This window comes from Cydia amplana, chromosome 8 (assembly GCF_948474715.1).
Source record: "Cydia amplana chromosome 8, ilCydAmpl1.1, whole genome shotgun sequence".
NCBI classification, from domain to species: Eukaryota; Metazoa; Arthropoda; class Insecta; order Lepidoptera; family Tortricidae; genus Cydia; species Cydia amplana.
The window spans coordinates 4,676,322-4,692,147 of NC_086076.1; the positions used below are offsets into that span (position 1 = coordinate 4,676,322).

Genomic DNA, 15,826 nt, shown 5'->3' on the forward strand with positions numbered 1-15,826 from the left:
AGGAAGTGGAACTGCTGAAGATGATCAGAACGGAACTCTTCAACGACGTATTATAGTTCACGTTTGGCAATTTGTCCTCTTCGTTATGTTTGTTAAGTTTTTAAGACACATTTTTCTTTTAAAGAAGTTTCTTTTAAACCAATCGCATGTTTGATTTTTTCGTATGTTTTATTATCATAAGAGTTGGAAGCGAAAAACATGATTATTCCATTTCCTTTTAAAAAGCGCCTAGATCTCTTCTATTCTAGCTCATTGGTCAGTTCCTATTGTCCTCTCTAACTACAACCACAGCCACACCACAGAGCTGTGGTTAATACACATCAAAATTCGTATTTTTTATACAATGTTAATATCTAGAGAGGGAAATGACGGCTACGTCATTTCCCTCCCTAGCGGTCGTCCCCTTTCGTTTAAACCTCAACTTTTAACAACCAGAGTTAATGTATGATCCTGTCCAGCGCCATCTATAGAAGCACGAATTTATCGTAAAGGCCAATTCTAACGTACACTGATATATTAATTTAATAAAATACAGTGGTATTCTTAAATAAAGTCATCTATCAAACTCGAGAATGAGTTTGACTGTGACTTAAATAACGTTGGTATAGTAGGTAACTAAGTAATTACTACAATATAAGGTAATACTTATTTTTTTAATTCATAATTTATTTATTTGCGTAAGATAGTACGTATGCAGGTTCATATAAGATTACACATAGGAATCGACTACCTCGTCGCATAGTGACATGCAAATAATATTGGTCTTAATCTATTTACATACCTATATAAAATGAATCATTGAATATTGATCTTAGTTGTGAGCCCATAGCTGTCAAGAGCATAACTCAGAAATGAATCTACAATTTAAGTGACATGTATAAAAAACATCTACTTCCACCAACCCAATAACGCGGGGTTAAGCGGTTAAACCGTTAATCCAGTTTCAAATTGGACTGGTAACCATTGGTAACTCCAGGTTTAAACTTTAAACGGGTAACCCCGTGTTAGTGGAATGGTGCATGTGGCGCACATGTGCTAATAATATTGAAATAATACTAGAAAAAACATATCACAGTCATATTACTTCTGGTCTGAAGGTATTGTAAATTATTATTTTTTTATTTATTTAAACTTTATTGCACAAAGATATACAATTATGTACAAATGGCGGACTTAATGCCAAAAGGCATTCTCTACCAGTCAACCATAGGGCCAAACAGAAACACTAAAAGATGGTGCAAGGAGAAACGAACAATCCAGTACCTATCTAAAGACAATTGGTGTTGTTTTAGCTATAATTTGTAAACAAAATTGTTATTTATTAGAATAATTTAGATTTAGGCTAGCTTGTAAGATTTGCATACTGTGCATGGATGGCTAAGAGGACGGACTTTGTTTTGCAAATAAATTATTATGAATTATGAATTATCGACCACTCTTTTATTGCTCAAATCATATAGCAAATTCTGCTTAATCTCATTATAATTTAACAGCTTTTTATTTTCGGCGTCAGCGTTCTCCCGAGTCAAAATACCGCAGCATCCCACGCAATTCAAGCAGGTAGCATAAGGTTTGATGTTTAGATCAAATGGCCACTGGTCTTGGCAGGGCGTTCGCTTGAAAATGTCTTCGTTGATGAGGCGGGACAGCCAGAAGTAGTCGCGGGCTCGTTGGAGCTCGTCGGAGGCTACTAGGCAGGCCTGAACGGCGCGCGAGGCGACCGGGTCCGAGTCGCATTCCATGTTGATTAGCAGATTGCGGATGTTGCAGCGGAACACCTGAAAGACAACATTGCTATTGTATTTATTGTTTAACAGGACGTAAAGCCAGGAGATTAGAGAGAAACAAAAAATAGGCGCGTGCGCGAGTCTTGCGACGGAGGATTTCGCAGTCGCGCGGGTTTTGATATTTTCCCTCAATATCTCTAAAGTATAATTCCGTTTCTAATTTTGCTTGTTCCCTTCGGCTATATCATTAGCTATTTTATACTAAAATTATAATGCTATTGTAAGCAGGGTAATGATATACCTACAATTGAAAATAAATGAAAATTAGACATGATTTCGTGAAACTGCAACTCTCTTAAAAGTGATATACCACAACGGTTTTTTCCATCTTTCATTAAACCCAAAAACCCAGAGGGGCTACCGCGAAAACCGAAATTCGCAAATTGCGGGGATCTTTCTCCTTTAATCCAATTATGGCGTAATAGTGACAGAGAAAAATGCCCGCAATTTGCGAACTTCGATTTTCGCGATTATAGCTCAGCTCAGACAGCTACGCCATGTTGCCACACGACATAAAAAGCTGATAAAAAGAGAAATAATTATCGAGCTCTTCAAGATCAGGTATGTAAAAAATGTTCATGGCGTAGACTATACAAAGGGATAGTAATCTGAGAGGTAGAATCTAATCTCGCTCTGGAAAAGTAGAGCTATCTAACCTAACCTACTTATTATCAAAGTACTTAATGCTCATCATGATATCAGTCACGCAAGGTGAAGGTAAGGCGCAACACAGACACGTTACGTGATATTGATATATAATAAGTAGTGACCGGCTGATATTTCAGTAGGGAATGCAATAACAGGCCAAACTTCATAACCGGTTTCGGTTACGGTTATGCCCGAAAAATTACCGAATATCGGTTATAATCGATTACTACGGTTATTTTCGACGAAAAATGATAAATTTACAATAAAGTAATTAAAAAATTACGAAAATAAAGGTACAGTATTAGGGAATGTGAGTATAAGTCTTCGTTTTTTAATAAAATACAAAAATACAGTAAAAGTAAAATATGACCTTGGACGTGATACAATATTCAATTTAAAATATTTCATAAATAAGGGAAGTAAATTTGGTATATTTTAATTATTAAAATACACGAATGACAAAAATTATAATCACAGGCGTCACAGCCAAAAAAAGCAGGATTTTGTAATCATTAGATGACAAAAACATAGACTTTATGTCATAAATAAATACCCGAAAGTAACCGTAACCGGTTATTCGAGTTTCCAATAATCGGTTACGAAAGTTTGTCAAAATAATCGTTTATAACCGATTCTTTCGGTTACGGTTATAACCGATTTGCATTCCCTATATTTCAGGTAGGTACGTATATATATAGTACGTATAACAGACTACCTGACGTTATAAAAAAAGATGCAACTTCTGTGGTGGTCTTCAAAGCTAGATTACGCAAGTAGCTTCTTGGTCATACATTTTATTCAGTAAAAGAGTTCTACGAACTCCCTACGATATAATTTTTCTAGTCAGTATTTTAATGTTTTACTGTTATACATATTTAAATGTGTAGATATAAATTAAAATTAAAATGTTCCAATTTATTTTAAATTCGATATGGAATGTACCTACCTGACATGTAACTTGGCGTTATTAATAAATTATTTGTATTTGTATTTGTATTCCGCTTAACACATTCAGTGCCGAAAACCCGACTAAATAAAATAAATAAAATAAAAATAGCCTTTATTCCACCATAATTAAATTTTTTCTTTGCATGCATAATTACATTTTTTTTAGTTGCATATTCCATTTTGTTGTATTTAAAATATAGTATTGTATAACATTCTAGTATAGGTATTGTTCATAAAATATAATAAAAATCCATTTGACATTTAATTTCGATTCCATTTCCATTATCTATTTTTATCACAGTCATTTACATTTTTCATTTTAATGCCAATTTTACTATTATAATTTTAAAATTTATCATATTAATATTAGTATAAATTTATTTATTACCAGTATCTACTTTATCATTAATTTTAAATACTTAATTTGATTATCCTTCATTAATTATGGAAGTCGCCTGTTTGGCGTAGGCCTCCCCCAGTGTTCTCCATGTGTCTCTATCTTGAGCTAAAACCCGACTATCGGGTATTTTATGATTTCGTTCCCAGACCGGACGACCCGATAGTCGGGAAGTCGGGATCGTGGTACTACAGCTTTATATGACGAAATTTTTGTGGCCTGGCGCGGATGTGTTTTTGGCTGGGTGGCAATGAATGTGTTAATCTTAAAAAATGTCTAGTGAATGCATTGCGAGTGCGCACGCATTATGTTAGCGTTGGCTAGAACTGGAATTACTGGATGCACATTGACGAAATTAGGTCGTACATAAAAAAATAAAAATCGTTTATTCAGATGAAATAAACCCACAGGTACAGGTTTGGTAGGTAGGCAGGTATGGAGTACATACCTGGTACCCCATAATTTCGAAAACGCAGTAGTTGATGTACTCCACCGGGTTCAGGTCCACTCGATAACCTAACCGCCGGAGCTTATCTATAATTTAGAAGCCGAACATTATTTATATAATTTATTTATTCGGGGCATTATCTATGAAAAAGGACCTTATTGTCGATGGCGCTTACGCCGCACAGCGTAGCGCGGCATTGTATTCATATCGGAGCATCGTTAACAATGGCGTAACGCCATCGACAATAAGGTCCCTTTTCATAGATAACGTCACATTTATTTTGAGGTAGTAATCTAAACGTATTATGACCAAGCGACTGCGAATATAAATGTAAAAAGCTATACAATTGCTTAAAAACTGCTGAAATGGCTGAACCCACTTAAGGCAAATTCATGTGCTAAAGGCAGGCGTGTCTCACTCCGCGATTTCGTCGCTTTGCTACAGGTAGCTAAAAGTACATCCGTTCGGCCCCAATTTTGGGGAAAGCCATAAGCCGCGCGTGGCGCTGTCGCCACCTAGGGGCCATATCTGTGCTGATCGTAACAGACGCGTTTTGTTAGAGAGTGAGTCTTCTGTACTTAGTACTATTATTTATTCTGTGCTAAAGGCGAATTTAGGGTACGTGCTTTTGCCAACCCTGCTGTACATTCATTTTCATTTCATTCATTTTATTGAGAATTGTTATTTCTTAGTATATATTTCAGTTCTTTCATTATGAGGACACGGCAATTGCATGAACTCACCTCTTATTCCTTTTAATTTAGCAGGTTTGTGCGAGGTAGTGTGAAACGCCTCGTAAGGACCGTAATGAATTTTCACGTACTGCGACATTGGTACCTACGCCAATAAACGTTCCCCGAATACAAGAGGAATTGATTTTAGTTACACCATCAGATTTTAAACATAGATATTAACAAATTCTACATTAAAGTCTAAGTAAAATGTATTATTTTTGTATTATGTTGACAACGCGCCAGTGGCGCCATTATGACAGGAGCATAATAATAAAATAAAATGAAATGAAACCTACTCGTTTCGATTCTTTAGGCAAGTTGGAGAGTTGACAGGGCTCATTTAGACGGTGCGAGAACTCGCACGCGAGTTTCATTACATTGCGTTATTTGATCGGTCGGTTGAATTGATGTCACCTCAATAGTCCGCAATGTAACTAAAATCGTATACGAGTTCGCGCGCCGTCTAAATGAGCCCTATACATGAATCTAGTATAACTGGATTGGGCATGAGTGGTGGGGATAACTGACAGAACGGGATAGTCTTATGTATCTTTCAGTAGGAGTAGCAGCGAAAGCGCTATTATTGTTTGTCCTTGTCACAGTCTCACATCTTGTTTTATTCCCCACCGTAAATTGACCACCGTGATTGGTCGAATTCATTTGTTGCCCACCATAACAAATAAATTCGACCAATCATAGCGGCGCAATGCGCGCGCTATGATTGGTCGAATTTATATGTTTTGTCCCTCACGGAGGCACGCGTAGACCACTTCTATAGGATGCTACCTTCTATGGCCCTATAGGGGATATTACTGCAATGTTCTGCCGCCAGAGTGCATACAGGCCTAGTTGCCTGAATTTTTAAAAATAAAATAAATTAAGTTCCTATATGGTTTACGATGATGAAATCATTTTAAAATTACTGCAGTTTCCTAAAAAACGTGTTTTTCCATAAATATTGCAATTTAATGTTTTTCGCAACCTATGGATTATTATTATTATGCCAAGTCATGCAAAGTCTCCGATTGAAAGTAAGTTCTAAGGAAAAAATCATGGCCATACGTCTATTACTTTAATTAAAATAATTAAGTAGGTACTGATGATGCAAATTTGCCTTGTCTTTTTAGTTTCCTCGTATTCGATATGAAAAGTAGATTGTTTAACTCGGGTAAAAGGCACCAAGCATCATTTCATCCCTTTGTTAATAATCTTCTAAACTAATAGCTCCAGTTTAGACCATTATGGCGGAAGGGTAACTACACTGATTCTTTGAATGTGACATTCTTATTTACATGGTGGAAAAGTTGTTATTAACCCCTCTTGCTAATATTGATAACTGAACAAGCGAAACATTCACAACATTCATTCTCGTATTACAAAGTTTATAATTTATACAATGGGATAGTCTGTTTTCTTGTTTAAATATTCTCGATTCCCACCAACGATTCTCTTTGCCACCTTTTGTATTTTTTTGTAATTTGGAAGTAACCAGCGTTTAAACTACAGTCCACTTGTTATTTCACCACCTTTACACATCCTTTACAACACCTGAGACCAGCGAAGATTTTACATGGTAACACAACTACAGGTAGAGCCGATTCAAAACGGGATCTTCTACCTAATATACTTTCGAGCATTAGGTATAACAAAGGTCGAGCGCATCAAAAGTGAAGTGTAATATATAAACTTTTGTTTTCCGTTGATTCTACTCAGTTATCGTTAGTTTTTCAAACAGTCAACATGATTTTTGTACTGCTAGCATTATTCGCAATCCTTGTGTACTATTTCGGTACTCGGAACCACGACTACTGGGCCAAGAGGAACGTCAAGCACGACCCGCCCGTGTTCCTGTTCGGAAACAACTTCAAGGGCTTCTTCGGACGACAAAGTCCTACAGAGGTAGCCAACGACTTATACAACCGGTTCCCTAATGAGAAAGTTGTCGGTTACTACAGAGGATCCACTCCCGAGCTGTACATAAGAGACCCAGATATAGTGAGGAATATATTAAGCAATGACTTTGCACATTTCTATCTGCGTGGCCTCGGAAGGAATTCGGAGGTGGAACCGTTGCTGGCGAATATGTTCCACGCAGACGGCGACTTGTGGAAGCTGACACGGCAGCGGCTGACGCCGGCGTTCACCACCGCGCGGCTGAAGGCGATGTTCCCGCTGGTGGTGCGGTGCGCAGAGCGGCTGCAGGGCGTGGCCCGCGCGGCCGCGGCCTGCCCCGGCGCCTGTGACGTGCGCGAGCTCATGGCGCGCTTCAGCACCGAGTTTATCGGCGCCTGCGGCTTCGGTGTCGACACCGACTCTCTTGGCAACGAAGATTCTCACTTCAGAAAAATCGGCAGGCTCATGTTTTCCAGGCCGCTCCCGGTCATAATAAGGCATACGATGTGGGATCTTTTCCCTCCGCTAAGATCCTACATTCATGTATATGACCGGAAACTTGATGACGCTTTGTTCAGTTTCGTCAAGAATATTAGAGAAGTTAGACAGTGCAAGCCCTCCGGCCGCCATGATTTCATAGATCTGCTCCTGGAATTAGAAGTCAAAGGAAAGATCGTAGGAGAATCAATCGAGCACCGGAACCCGGACGGTACGCCTGTGACTGTGGACATGGAAATGGATTTGAAAATGATGGCAGCCCAAGTGTGCATATTCTTTGCCGCGGGTTTTGAGACGTCCTCGTCGGCCACAAGTTATACTTTGCACCAGCTCGCGTTTAATCCTGAATTACAAATAAAAATACAATTGGAGATCGATCAAGTGCTGCGAAAATATGATAATAAGTTGTGCTACGACGCCGTGGCGGAGATGACGCTGCTGAGCATGGCTTTCAAAGAGACAATGAGGATGTTTCCGTCGGTGGGCGTGCTGAACCGCGTGTGTGCTCGCCCTTACACGTTCCCTGAGCTGGGGCTCACCGTGGACCCCGGAGTGAACATCGTGGTGCCGGTGGAGGCGCTGCAGAACGACGAGAAATACTTCGACAACCCGCGGGAGTTGCGGCCAGAGCGATTTAGTCCCGAGGAAATAAAGAAGCGACATAAATATCTGTATTTGCCCTTCGGTGATGGACCCCGAGTGTGCATAGGTAAGTCACTGGAACTTCTGTATGTATTAGTGATATATTTGGTACCTACTAACGGATGTATAACTGTATATGTACACCTCCCTAAACAAACGTGTTCCATAATAATTTGTAATCCGTCTGTGTAGTGTCTTGATTCGGTTAAATTGTTTTTTGAAAAACAAATTATAGCCAGCCTTTTATGAATGTAGTATGATACCTTTGGGTATGGTGCTTTACGCACACTAGCGTCCCAATCCATCCTCCTGCCACATAGAAGGTAGCATCCTATAGAAGTGGTCTACGCGTGCCTCCGTGAGGGACAAAACATATAAATTCGACCAATCATAGCGTCGCATTATGGTGGGCAACAAATGAATTCGACCAATCACGGTGGTCAATTTACGGTGGGGAATAAAACAAGATGTGAGACTGTGACAAGGACAAACAATAATAGCGCTTTCTCTGCTACTCCTACTGAAAGATACATAAGACTATCCCGTTCTGTCAGTTATCCCCACCACTCATGCCCAATCCAGTTATACTAGATTCATGTCCTGCCACAACCCCCCTTTTAGTATGAAATATGATGTGACGTTTTTTTTAATTTTTGAGAAAAGTATTAGAGTTTAGAACAAAGTGTGAAGGTAAGAAATAATCCTTAATACATTTTAAACAAAAAAGGTTATATGCCACTTTTTGGTAAGACTCACCATATTCATGTATTAACTTGTTGAAGTTCAATGTGACAATATATATACGTGATAGTAGTGACAGAAATCATATGGGAGAATCAACTTGTTCAATGGTTAAATTTTGTTGAAGTTCATCTAGCTATAACATGAATATGGCACATAGCAAAAAAAAAAAAATAACCTTTTTTTGTCAAGAATTTAATAGGAATTATTTCTTTCATTGACACTTTTTGCCTATATTATATACTTTCCCCAAAAATAAAAATAAACTGCCAACCGGGACATATTTCATCATAGATGTATTATTTTTAAAGATGAAGCCCAAGCCATCTGTCACCGTAGCCTCACACACACAAACGCATTTTATATACGATTTACAATGAGGAACCAAAGGCATGTGGTCATGTCGATAAAGTCATATCGATAAACTATACGACCTTTTTACAATTTAAATTTTACTTGAAAGGATTTAAACTACCTAAAATTAACAGATAACCATTATAACATAACTCTATATACAGTGTGTAAATCCAAAACGGGCGATAAATTAAACCAGATATATAATTTATCCTTGTAAACATTAATTTATAAGTTTTTTAAGTTATTCTTTATTATGACGACAATTATGACCCCGTTATAATTGTGCGTCGAAGCACCATATATAAAGGTATTTACTACATTCATAAAAGGCTGGCTATAATTTGTTTGTCTTCCCCATACACTAGAACACAACTTAACCGAATCATCTGTGTAGTATACTTTGAAAAATCTATAATTAACTTTTCACAAACAGTGAGAAGAACTCATTATTGCTCACTGTGTGAGACAAGGCGTTTCAAAGTGCTGAGTATATCTGGTTTTCTTTTTCGTTAGCATGTAGCATTATCGTCACTTGCTTTTTCTTGTAAAATATACAAAAGTAAATTAGCATTTTTATTTATACGTCTGACACTGACATTGACAAGCAACTAGACGAACGCTGCTGCGACTGCACGACGCAACAGCAGCAGTCGCCGCCGCTATCGCCGCTGCAGTAATATCGCGCCAGTAACGTCGCAGCGGCAGTGCAGCTGCAGTTGGAAATGGACTGTCACCTTAATGATGCTTGCCATGGCGTAATCTATCTATCTATCTATCTAATACCTTTAAACGAGCAATTCTTGCATATTTATTTATTTATTTATATGTATATATATTTCGAGGATCTCGGGAACGGCTCTAACGATTTCGATGAAATTTGCTATATGGAGGTTTTTGGGGGCGAAAAATCGATATAGCTAGGTTTTATCTCTGGGAAAACGCGTATTTTCGAGTTTTTATGTTTTCCGAGCAAAGCTCGGTCTCCCAGATACTTTCATGTTTAAACAATACAGAAGTATAATGTAGTTACGAACTATGTCAGGAGCTCTCCTCGGACTTCGGATAAATTAATATAGAATAGAATAGAATAGAATATATATCGTTTTTACAAAATTTTATTTGACTTGCCCTGTTAGTTTGACTCTCCACCTTAATAGGTAGGTAATAGGTAACTCCGATTGGTTTTAGGCGAGTTGGAAAATTGAGAGTAAGGTTTGTGATTGTAATTAAATGTGCGACTAAAGGCAACTTTTACAATTTAAACACCTATAACATCTTGAGTATAATCATTGTAGTCTGCAAGACGTATCAACAATGTCATTGACCTAAGCGATTCTATTAGTCTAAAACCCCGCTCAATGTTTAAGTGTAGTATGTGTCGTTCTAAATTATGTTGTTACAATAGTAAATTGATAAGTTATTTATAAAACATACGTAAACAAATGTCTGTGGAGAAAACTATTATAGATTGTCAAACCAATTTGTCAGTAAATAGGAACAAAAAAAACTATACTCATCCTTTTCTTTTGGGTGCTAGTACTAGTGTTAGACAAAGATAGTATGACTCTCTCCGTCTATGTTTGAAATAAGACAGTCCTTTGACACACTTTACTTTATTTACATGTTAGGCATGGCAACGAACTGTATCGCTGTATTTTGCGCTAAAGTGTCATTCTATGGAACTTGCTAACTATGTAAATAAACTGCCATAAGTATGGAAATTGTAAAAAAAATAGTATTTACTAGTGACTTTTGTTTACATAGTTAGCAAGTTCCTTAGAATGACACTTTACAAAGAGCCTTATAAGCGATTACCTACCTAACCCTATAACGGAGTGAAAATAGTTCTAATCAGAAATGGTGCATTCACCACAAATAAACAGTCTACTTTTAATTTAAAATGCGAGGAAAGTAAAAATGTGTATTTTACACTTTACAAATAATTACTAAGTATAATCTTGTTGTATTTTTACGGTTCCGTACTCCGCTGTCCGTCCTTCCGTCTGTCTGTCTGTCACCAGGCTGTAACTCATGAACCGTGATAGGCAGCTGAGACGGTTATAAAAACAAAATAAAATAAATTTAAGTGAGGCTCTCATAAAACAAACGCGATTTTTTTTGCGTAATGGTACGGAACCCTTCGTGCGCGAGTCCGACTCGCACTTGGCCGGTTTTTTAAGTTACGTTCTCTGAATAATTGAGGGGTAAAAGCATCCGTTTCTCATGGAATCGGGAGAATGGAAATGACACGGTAAATTCTATTTTAACCGAATTTTCATTGTTAATCGTGAAAAGGGTAGAAATGTATCACTTTCAGCCCGATTCATAATCATACGTAAACAATACACCACTTTCAGATTATGACAGTTAATGTATATTTAAATACCTATTCACTGCAAGTATGTTTACATTTTTTTTCCAATAATTATCATGAGTTCACTTATTTATTCAATGGGATAGTAAAGTTCGTTTTCTTGTTTAAATGCGACAACGACAAGTTGACCCGATTCAAAGCGGAATCTTCTACTATACACCTACGAGCATCTATGATAAAACGTCAAGCGCATCAAAAGTGAATCTAAGGTTTAAGGCATAAGGCCGTAAATAGTACGATTATTTGCAGTAATTATATGTACGAGTTTTGCTTCGAAACTGGGTTCAATAGTAAATAAAAGAGTAGACAGATTAAAATCTTTTATGCACGTATTTTATTGTATAAGATAAAAGTATATTTTGTTGATTCCACTCAGTTATCATTTGTTTTGCAAGCAGTAAACATGATTCTTGTCTTGCTCGCGTTACTAGCACTTATCGTGTACTATTTCGGTACTCGGAACCACGACTACTGGGCCAAGAGGAACGTCAAGCACGACCCGCCCGTGTTCCTGTTCGGAAACAACTTCAAGGGCTTCTGCGGGCGGCAAAGCTTTACAGAGGTAGCCAACGACTTATACAACCGGTTCCCTAATGAGAAAGTTGTCGGATACTACAGAGGATCCACTCCCGAGCTGTACATAAGGGACCCAGATATAGTGAGGAATATATTAAGCAATGATTTTGCACATTTCTATCCACGGGGCCTCGGAAGGAATCCGGAGGTGGAGCCGTTGCTGGCGAGTCTGTTCCACGCAGAAGGTGACTTGTGGAAGCTGACGCGGCAGCGGCTGACGCCGGCGTTCACCACTGCGCGGCTAAAGGCGATGTACCCGCTGGTGGTGCGGTGCGCTGAGCGGCTGCAGAGCGTGGCCCGCGCGGCCGTGGCCCGCCCCGACGCCTGCGATGCGCGCGAGCTCATGGCGCGTTTCACTACCGAGTTCATCGGAGCCTGCGGCTTCGGCGTCGACACCGACTCCCTTGGCAACGAAGACTCCCACTTCAGAAACATCGGCAAGCTCATGTTTTCCAGACCGCTCCCGGTCATAATAAGGCATATGATGTGGGAACTTTTCCCTCCGCTAAGATCCTACATTCATGTATTTGATCGGAAACTTGGAGAAGCTTTTTTCAGTTTCGTCAAGAATATAAGAGAAGTTAGACAGTGCAAGCCCTCCGGCCGCCATGATTTCATAGATCTGCTCCTGGAATTAGAAGGCAAGGGAAAGATAGTAGGAGAATCAATCGAGCACCGGAACCCGGACGGTACGCCTGTGACTGTGGACATGGAAATGGATTTGAAAATGATGGTAGCCCAAGTGTTCGTATTCTTTGGCGCGGGTTTTGAGACGTCCTCGTCGGCCACAAGTTATACTTTGCACCAGCTCGCATTTAATCCTGAATTACAATTAAAAATACAATTGGAGATTGATGAAGTGCTCCGAAAATATGATAATAGGTTGTGCTACGACGCCGTGGCGGAGATGACGATGTTGAGCATGGCTTTCAAGGAGGCGATGAGGATGTTTCCGTCGCTGGGCGTGCTGAACCGCGTGTGTGCTCGCCCTTACACGTTCCTTGAGCTGGGGCTGACCGTGGACCCCGGAGTGAAGATCGTAATCCCGTTGGAAGCACTGCAGAACGATGAGAAATACTTCGACAACCCGCGGGAGTTCCGGCCAGAGCGATTTAGTCCCGAAGAAGTAAAGAAGCGACATAAATATGTGTATTTGCCCTTCGGTGATGGACCCCGAGCATGTATAGGTAAGTTATTGGAACTTGTGTAAGTGGTTAGTGATATTTGGTACCTACCTACGACTGATGGGGAAACATTTCTTAACAATCGTGTTGCAAAGTAATACCCATGTCGTGGACTCGTTGGCGTTAAGGCGACGGCATGATGTAGGCGGGTTGGCGAGCAGCGGCTGGGCGAGTTAAGCTAGTTGGCGGGTCCGGGCAGCGGCGGGTGAGCTAAGTTCCCATTGGATGCTAAATTTCGACCGAATGGACGCCCCGACTTCGTGACATACCTACATGCGACCATGCGTGTATGCCGCGCGTCCGCGTTATCAGCAGCAATAATGCAGGCTTCCCGCTTTTTTGAATCTCGAAATTCTTGACTGATTTTGAAATAACTAAGTATTGACCTTCGAATGGTGGGGTTGGGTCCGGACGGAGAATGTCGCACCGATTAAACACAGGATGTACAAAAAATTCCTGGCTAGTACTCTGGCGTGTAGGTGCCGCTGCATACAATGAAATATTTTCCTGAATCCTTCTTACAAGCTTGTTGTTGGTTTCAGGTCTCTCAACGGTCGTGAATAAGTCGATCGACAAATTAAACGTATTGTATTGTAATCCTCAGGTGGCTTAATCGTCCTGCCATATAGCATCTCCGTTGCACTGAAATATGTGTCGTTAAAATGTAGCTTGTAACCTTTTATAATAGGTACATTCTCAGATTTCTTGAAGACAGCTGGAAGGATTAAGATAAAATTTGGCCCCATTGTCACCACGTTAATACGAACTTATGATGTGATCCTGGAGAAATTGAGGGAACTCTTTATTTAAATAATTAAAGCACACCTAGGTATTTAGTGATTTGGGTATTTTTAACTCCCATCAGTGCTTTCGGAAAGCATCATTTGGTGAAGTGGAATTTCTGACGAAGACTGTACTGTGGCTCTGTGAGCTGTAGAGCTCGCGATAACTTTCATAAGCTTAAAAAATGTAAAAACCAAAAATACTTAGTTGAGTCATTATCACAGCGAACACCAAGTCACATCAGTTCTTAAACTTCTTAATGCCAATTTCCACCATTTTAAAACATTGTCCAAAAAACGAAACGACAGAAAAAATATATCTAACTACACACCCTACTCACAAAATTTCACGAGAATCGGTTCAGAAATGCGACCTGCAGAGGAGAACATCCGGATACACGAAAGCATTTCTGCCCAAGTTGAAACGGAGCATTAGCGAAGCTCGGTCTTCTCTCTTCTTCAAAAACTTACAAAGTAATCATTTGTGAAGTAGGTACGCTTTTTTTAAGTTTATTATGTTCTGTGTGCAGGATCGAGACTGGGCGAGATGCAGTCGCTGGCCGGGCTGGCGGCGGTCCTGCAGGTGTGCAGCGTGGCACCGGCGGCGACCACAAAGCGGGTGCCGCCGGTTGACCCGCGCTCTAACGTCGTGCAGGCTGTGAAGGGAGGCCTACCGCTCCGGCTTTCTGTTAGGGGCCAATGAGTCGGAATCGAGATTGAAAAAACTGGCGAAGCGTATTTTTTTTTGATGTTCACTTTTTTAAACAAGATAATTGCACATAAATAAGATTGAAATTACAATAGGTATGTGGACGTCTTTTTCATAAAAAATAAAATGTCTAAAATGTCATTCAATAGAACTTGCAAACTATGTAAACAAAAGTTACTAGTAAATTGACATTCAGTGTCAATTTTAGTATGGCGGTTTGTTTACATAGTTAGCAAGTTCTATTGAATGACACTTTATTATGTAGGTACCTATTACATACTTGGTCTAATCTTAAGCTCTTTTTCTTGGATTCTAACTGTTCAATAAATTAAATCTTCGATAGGGACTTGTTTTTCTAAAAATCATTCAAATATATAAAGGTATAATTTCCAATACCAATGAAAATCAGAAAAAATATTGTCCCAAATACATAATTGCTTGGTTTTGTCACAGCCAGACATGCAGGAATTTACCAATCAATAAATGTCAATGTATCCTCTAAAGATAGTTTATTTTTCAAGTATGCATATTACAATGCGTTTATGAACGTCAAATAAAGCTACTAAAATAGCTCTATAGCACATCTCAACATAGATAAAAAATCTGTTTCTCAATCTGATAGGTAGGTACAGGACTACAGGTACAGTCAGCATCAACAGTATTGGATCGGATGGAACAACGCGCAAAACATATCGGCAACCCTCGGCCACTTGCACCATTCACCAACCCGGGGTTAACCGGTTAAACCTTGAATTACCATGGTTACCACTACAATTTGACGCGTAGTCTAATCCGCTAAACTGACGCTGACTGTACTTCAATGTCTGATAATAAGTATCAAGTCAAAAAATGATTGATAATGATAACATATCTCTAAAAATTTAGGGTTGTTACACACTGCTAAAATGAAGTTATTCATAAATAGTCGAGAGTGGAGGCCCTAAACGACGGCGTTGCATTAACAAAAGATTTCCTTTGGCAGGATTGGTCAGGACCCAAGGATGGATTTATGAAGTGGAGCCACCAAGATTTTTGTTGTAAATTTTTAGGGTGGGGGGGGGGGGGGGGGCGCTCAACCTCAATTTTATCTTGATATCTATATCATTTT

At 39.3% G+C, this 15,826-nt stretch overlaps 3 protein-coding genes across 3 annotated transcripts; 2 read left to right on the forward strand and 1 right to left on the reverse strand.

Annotated features, from left to right (window-relative positions):
- Positions 1–1,418: 1,418 nt before the first annotated feature.
- On the reverse strand, positions 1,419–5,128 carry LOC134650418 (uncharacterized). Its single transcript, XM_063505372.1, has 3 exons — positions 4,972–5,128; positions 4,229–4,314; positions 1,419–1,778 (listed from the first exon to the last, which is right to left on the reverse strand). Exons 1-3 carry the CDS (start codon positions 5,057–5,059, stop codon positions 1,419–1,421), a joined length of 534 nt encoding a protein of 177 aa, XP_063361442.1. The 5' UTR covers positions 5,060–5,128.
- A 1,517-nt stretch (positions 5,129–6,645) lies between these two features.
- LOC134650419 (cytochrome P450 6B1-like) lies at positions 6,646–9,770 on the forward strand. Its single transcript, XM_063505373.1, has 2 exons — positions 6,646–8,103; positions 9,699–9,770. Exons 1-2 carry the CDS (start codon positions 6,703–6,705, stop codon positions 9,768–9,770), a joined length of 1,473 nt encoding a protein of 490 aa, XP_063361443.1. The 5' UTR covers positions 6,646–6,702.
- A 2,090-nt stretch (positions 9,771–11,860) lies between these two features.
- LOC134650014 (cytochrome P450 6B6-like) lies at positions 11,861–14,749 on the forward strand. The gene is made up of 2 exons (XM_063504830.1): positions 11,861–13,230; positions 14,540–14,749. Exons 1-2 carry the CDS (start codon positions 11,871–11,873, stop codon positions 14,710–14,712), a joined length of 1,533 nt encoding a protein of 510 aa, XP_063360900.1. The 5' UTR covers positions 11,861–11,870; the 3' UTR covers positions 14,713–14,749.
- Positions 14,750–15,826: the final 1,077 nt, after the last annotated feature.

What these genes read in the sequence shown, in the direction of transcription:
- LOC134650419 (XM_063505373.1), top strand. Translation starts at nt 6,703, where the DNA reads ATGATTTTTGTACTGCTAGCATTATTCGCAATCCTTGTGTACTATTTC. An exon ending in ATGTATTAGTGATATATTTG is followed by an intron (nt 8,104 to 9,698) that starts GTACCTACTAAC and finishes GACATTGACAAG; the next exon opens with CAACTAGACGAACGCTGCTG.
- LOC134650418 (XM_063505372.1), bottom strand. Translation starts at nt 5,059, where the DNA reads ATGTCGCAGTACGTGAAAATTCATTACGGTCCTTACGAGGCGTTTCAC. An exon ending in TAAATTAAAAGGAATAAGAG is followed by an intron (nt 4,315 to 4,971) that starts GTGAGTTCATGC and finishes TCTAAATTATAG; the next exon opens with ATAAGCTCCGGCGGTTAGGT. An exon ending in TCGAAATTATGGGGTACCAG is followed by an intron (nt 1,779 to 4,228) that starts GTATGTACTCCA and finishes GTTGTCTTTCAG; the next exon opens with GTGTTCCGCTGCAACATCCG.
- LOC134650014 (XM_063504830.1), top strand. Translation starts at nt 11,871, where the DNA reads ATGATTCTTGTCTTGCTCGCGTTACTAGCACTTATCGTGTACTATTTC. An exon ending in TGGACCCCGAGCATGTATAG is followed by an intron (nt 13,231 to 14,539) that starts GTAAGTTATTGG and finishes TTCTGTGTGCAG; the next exon opens with GATCGAGACTGGGCGAGATG.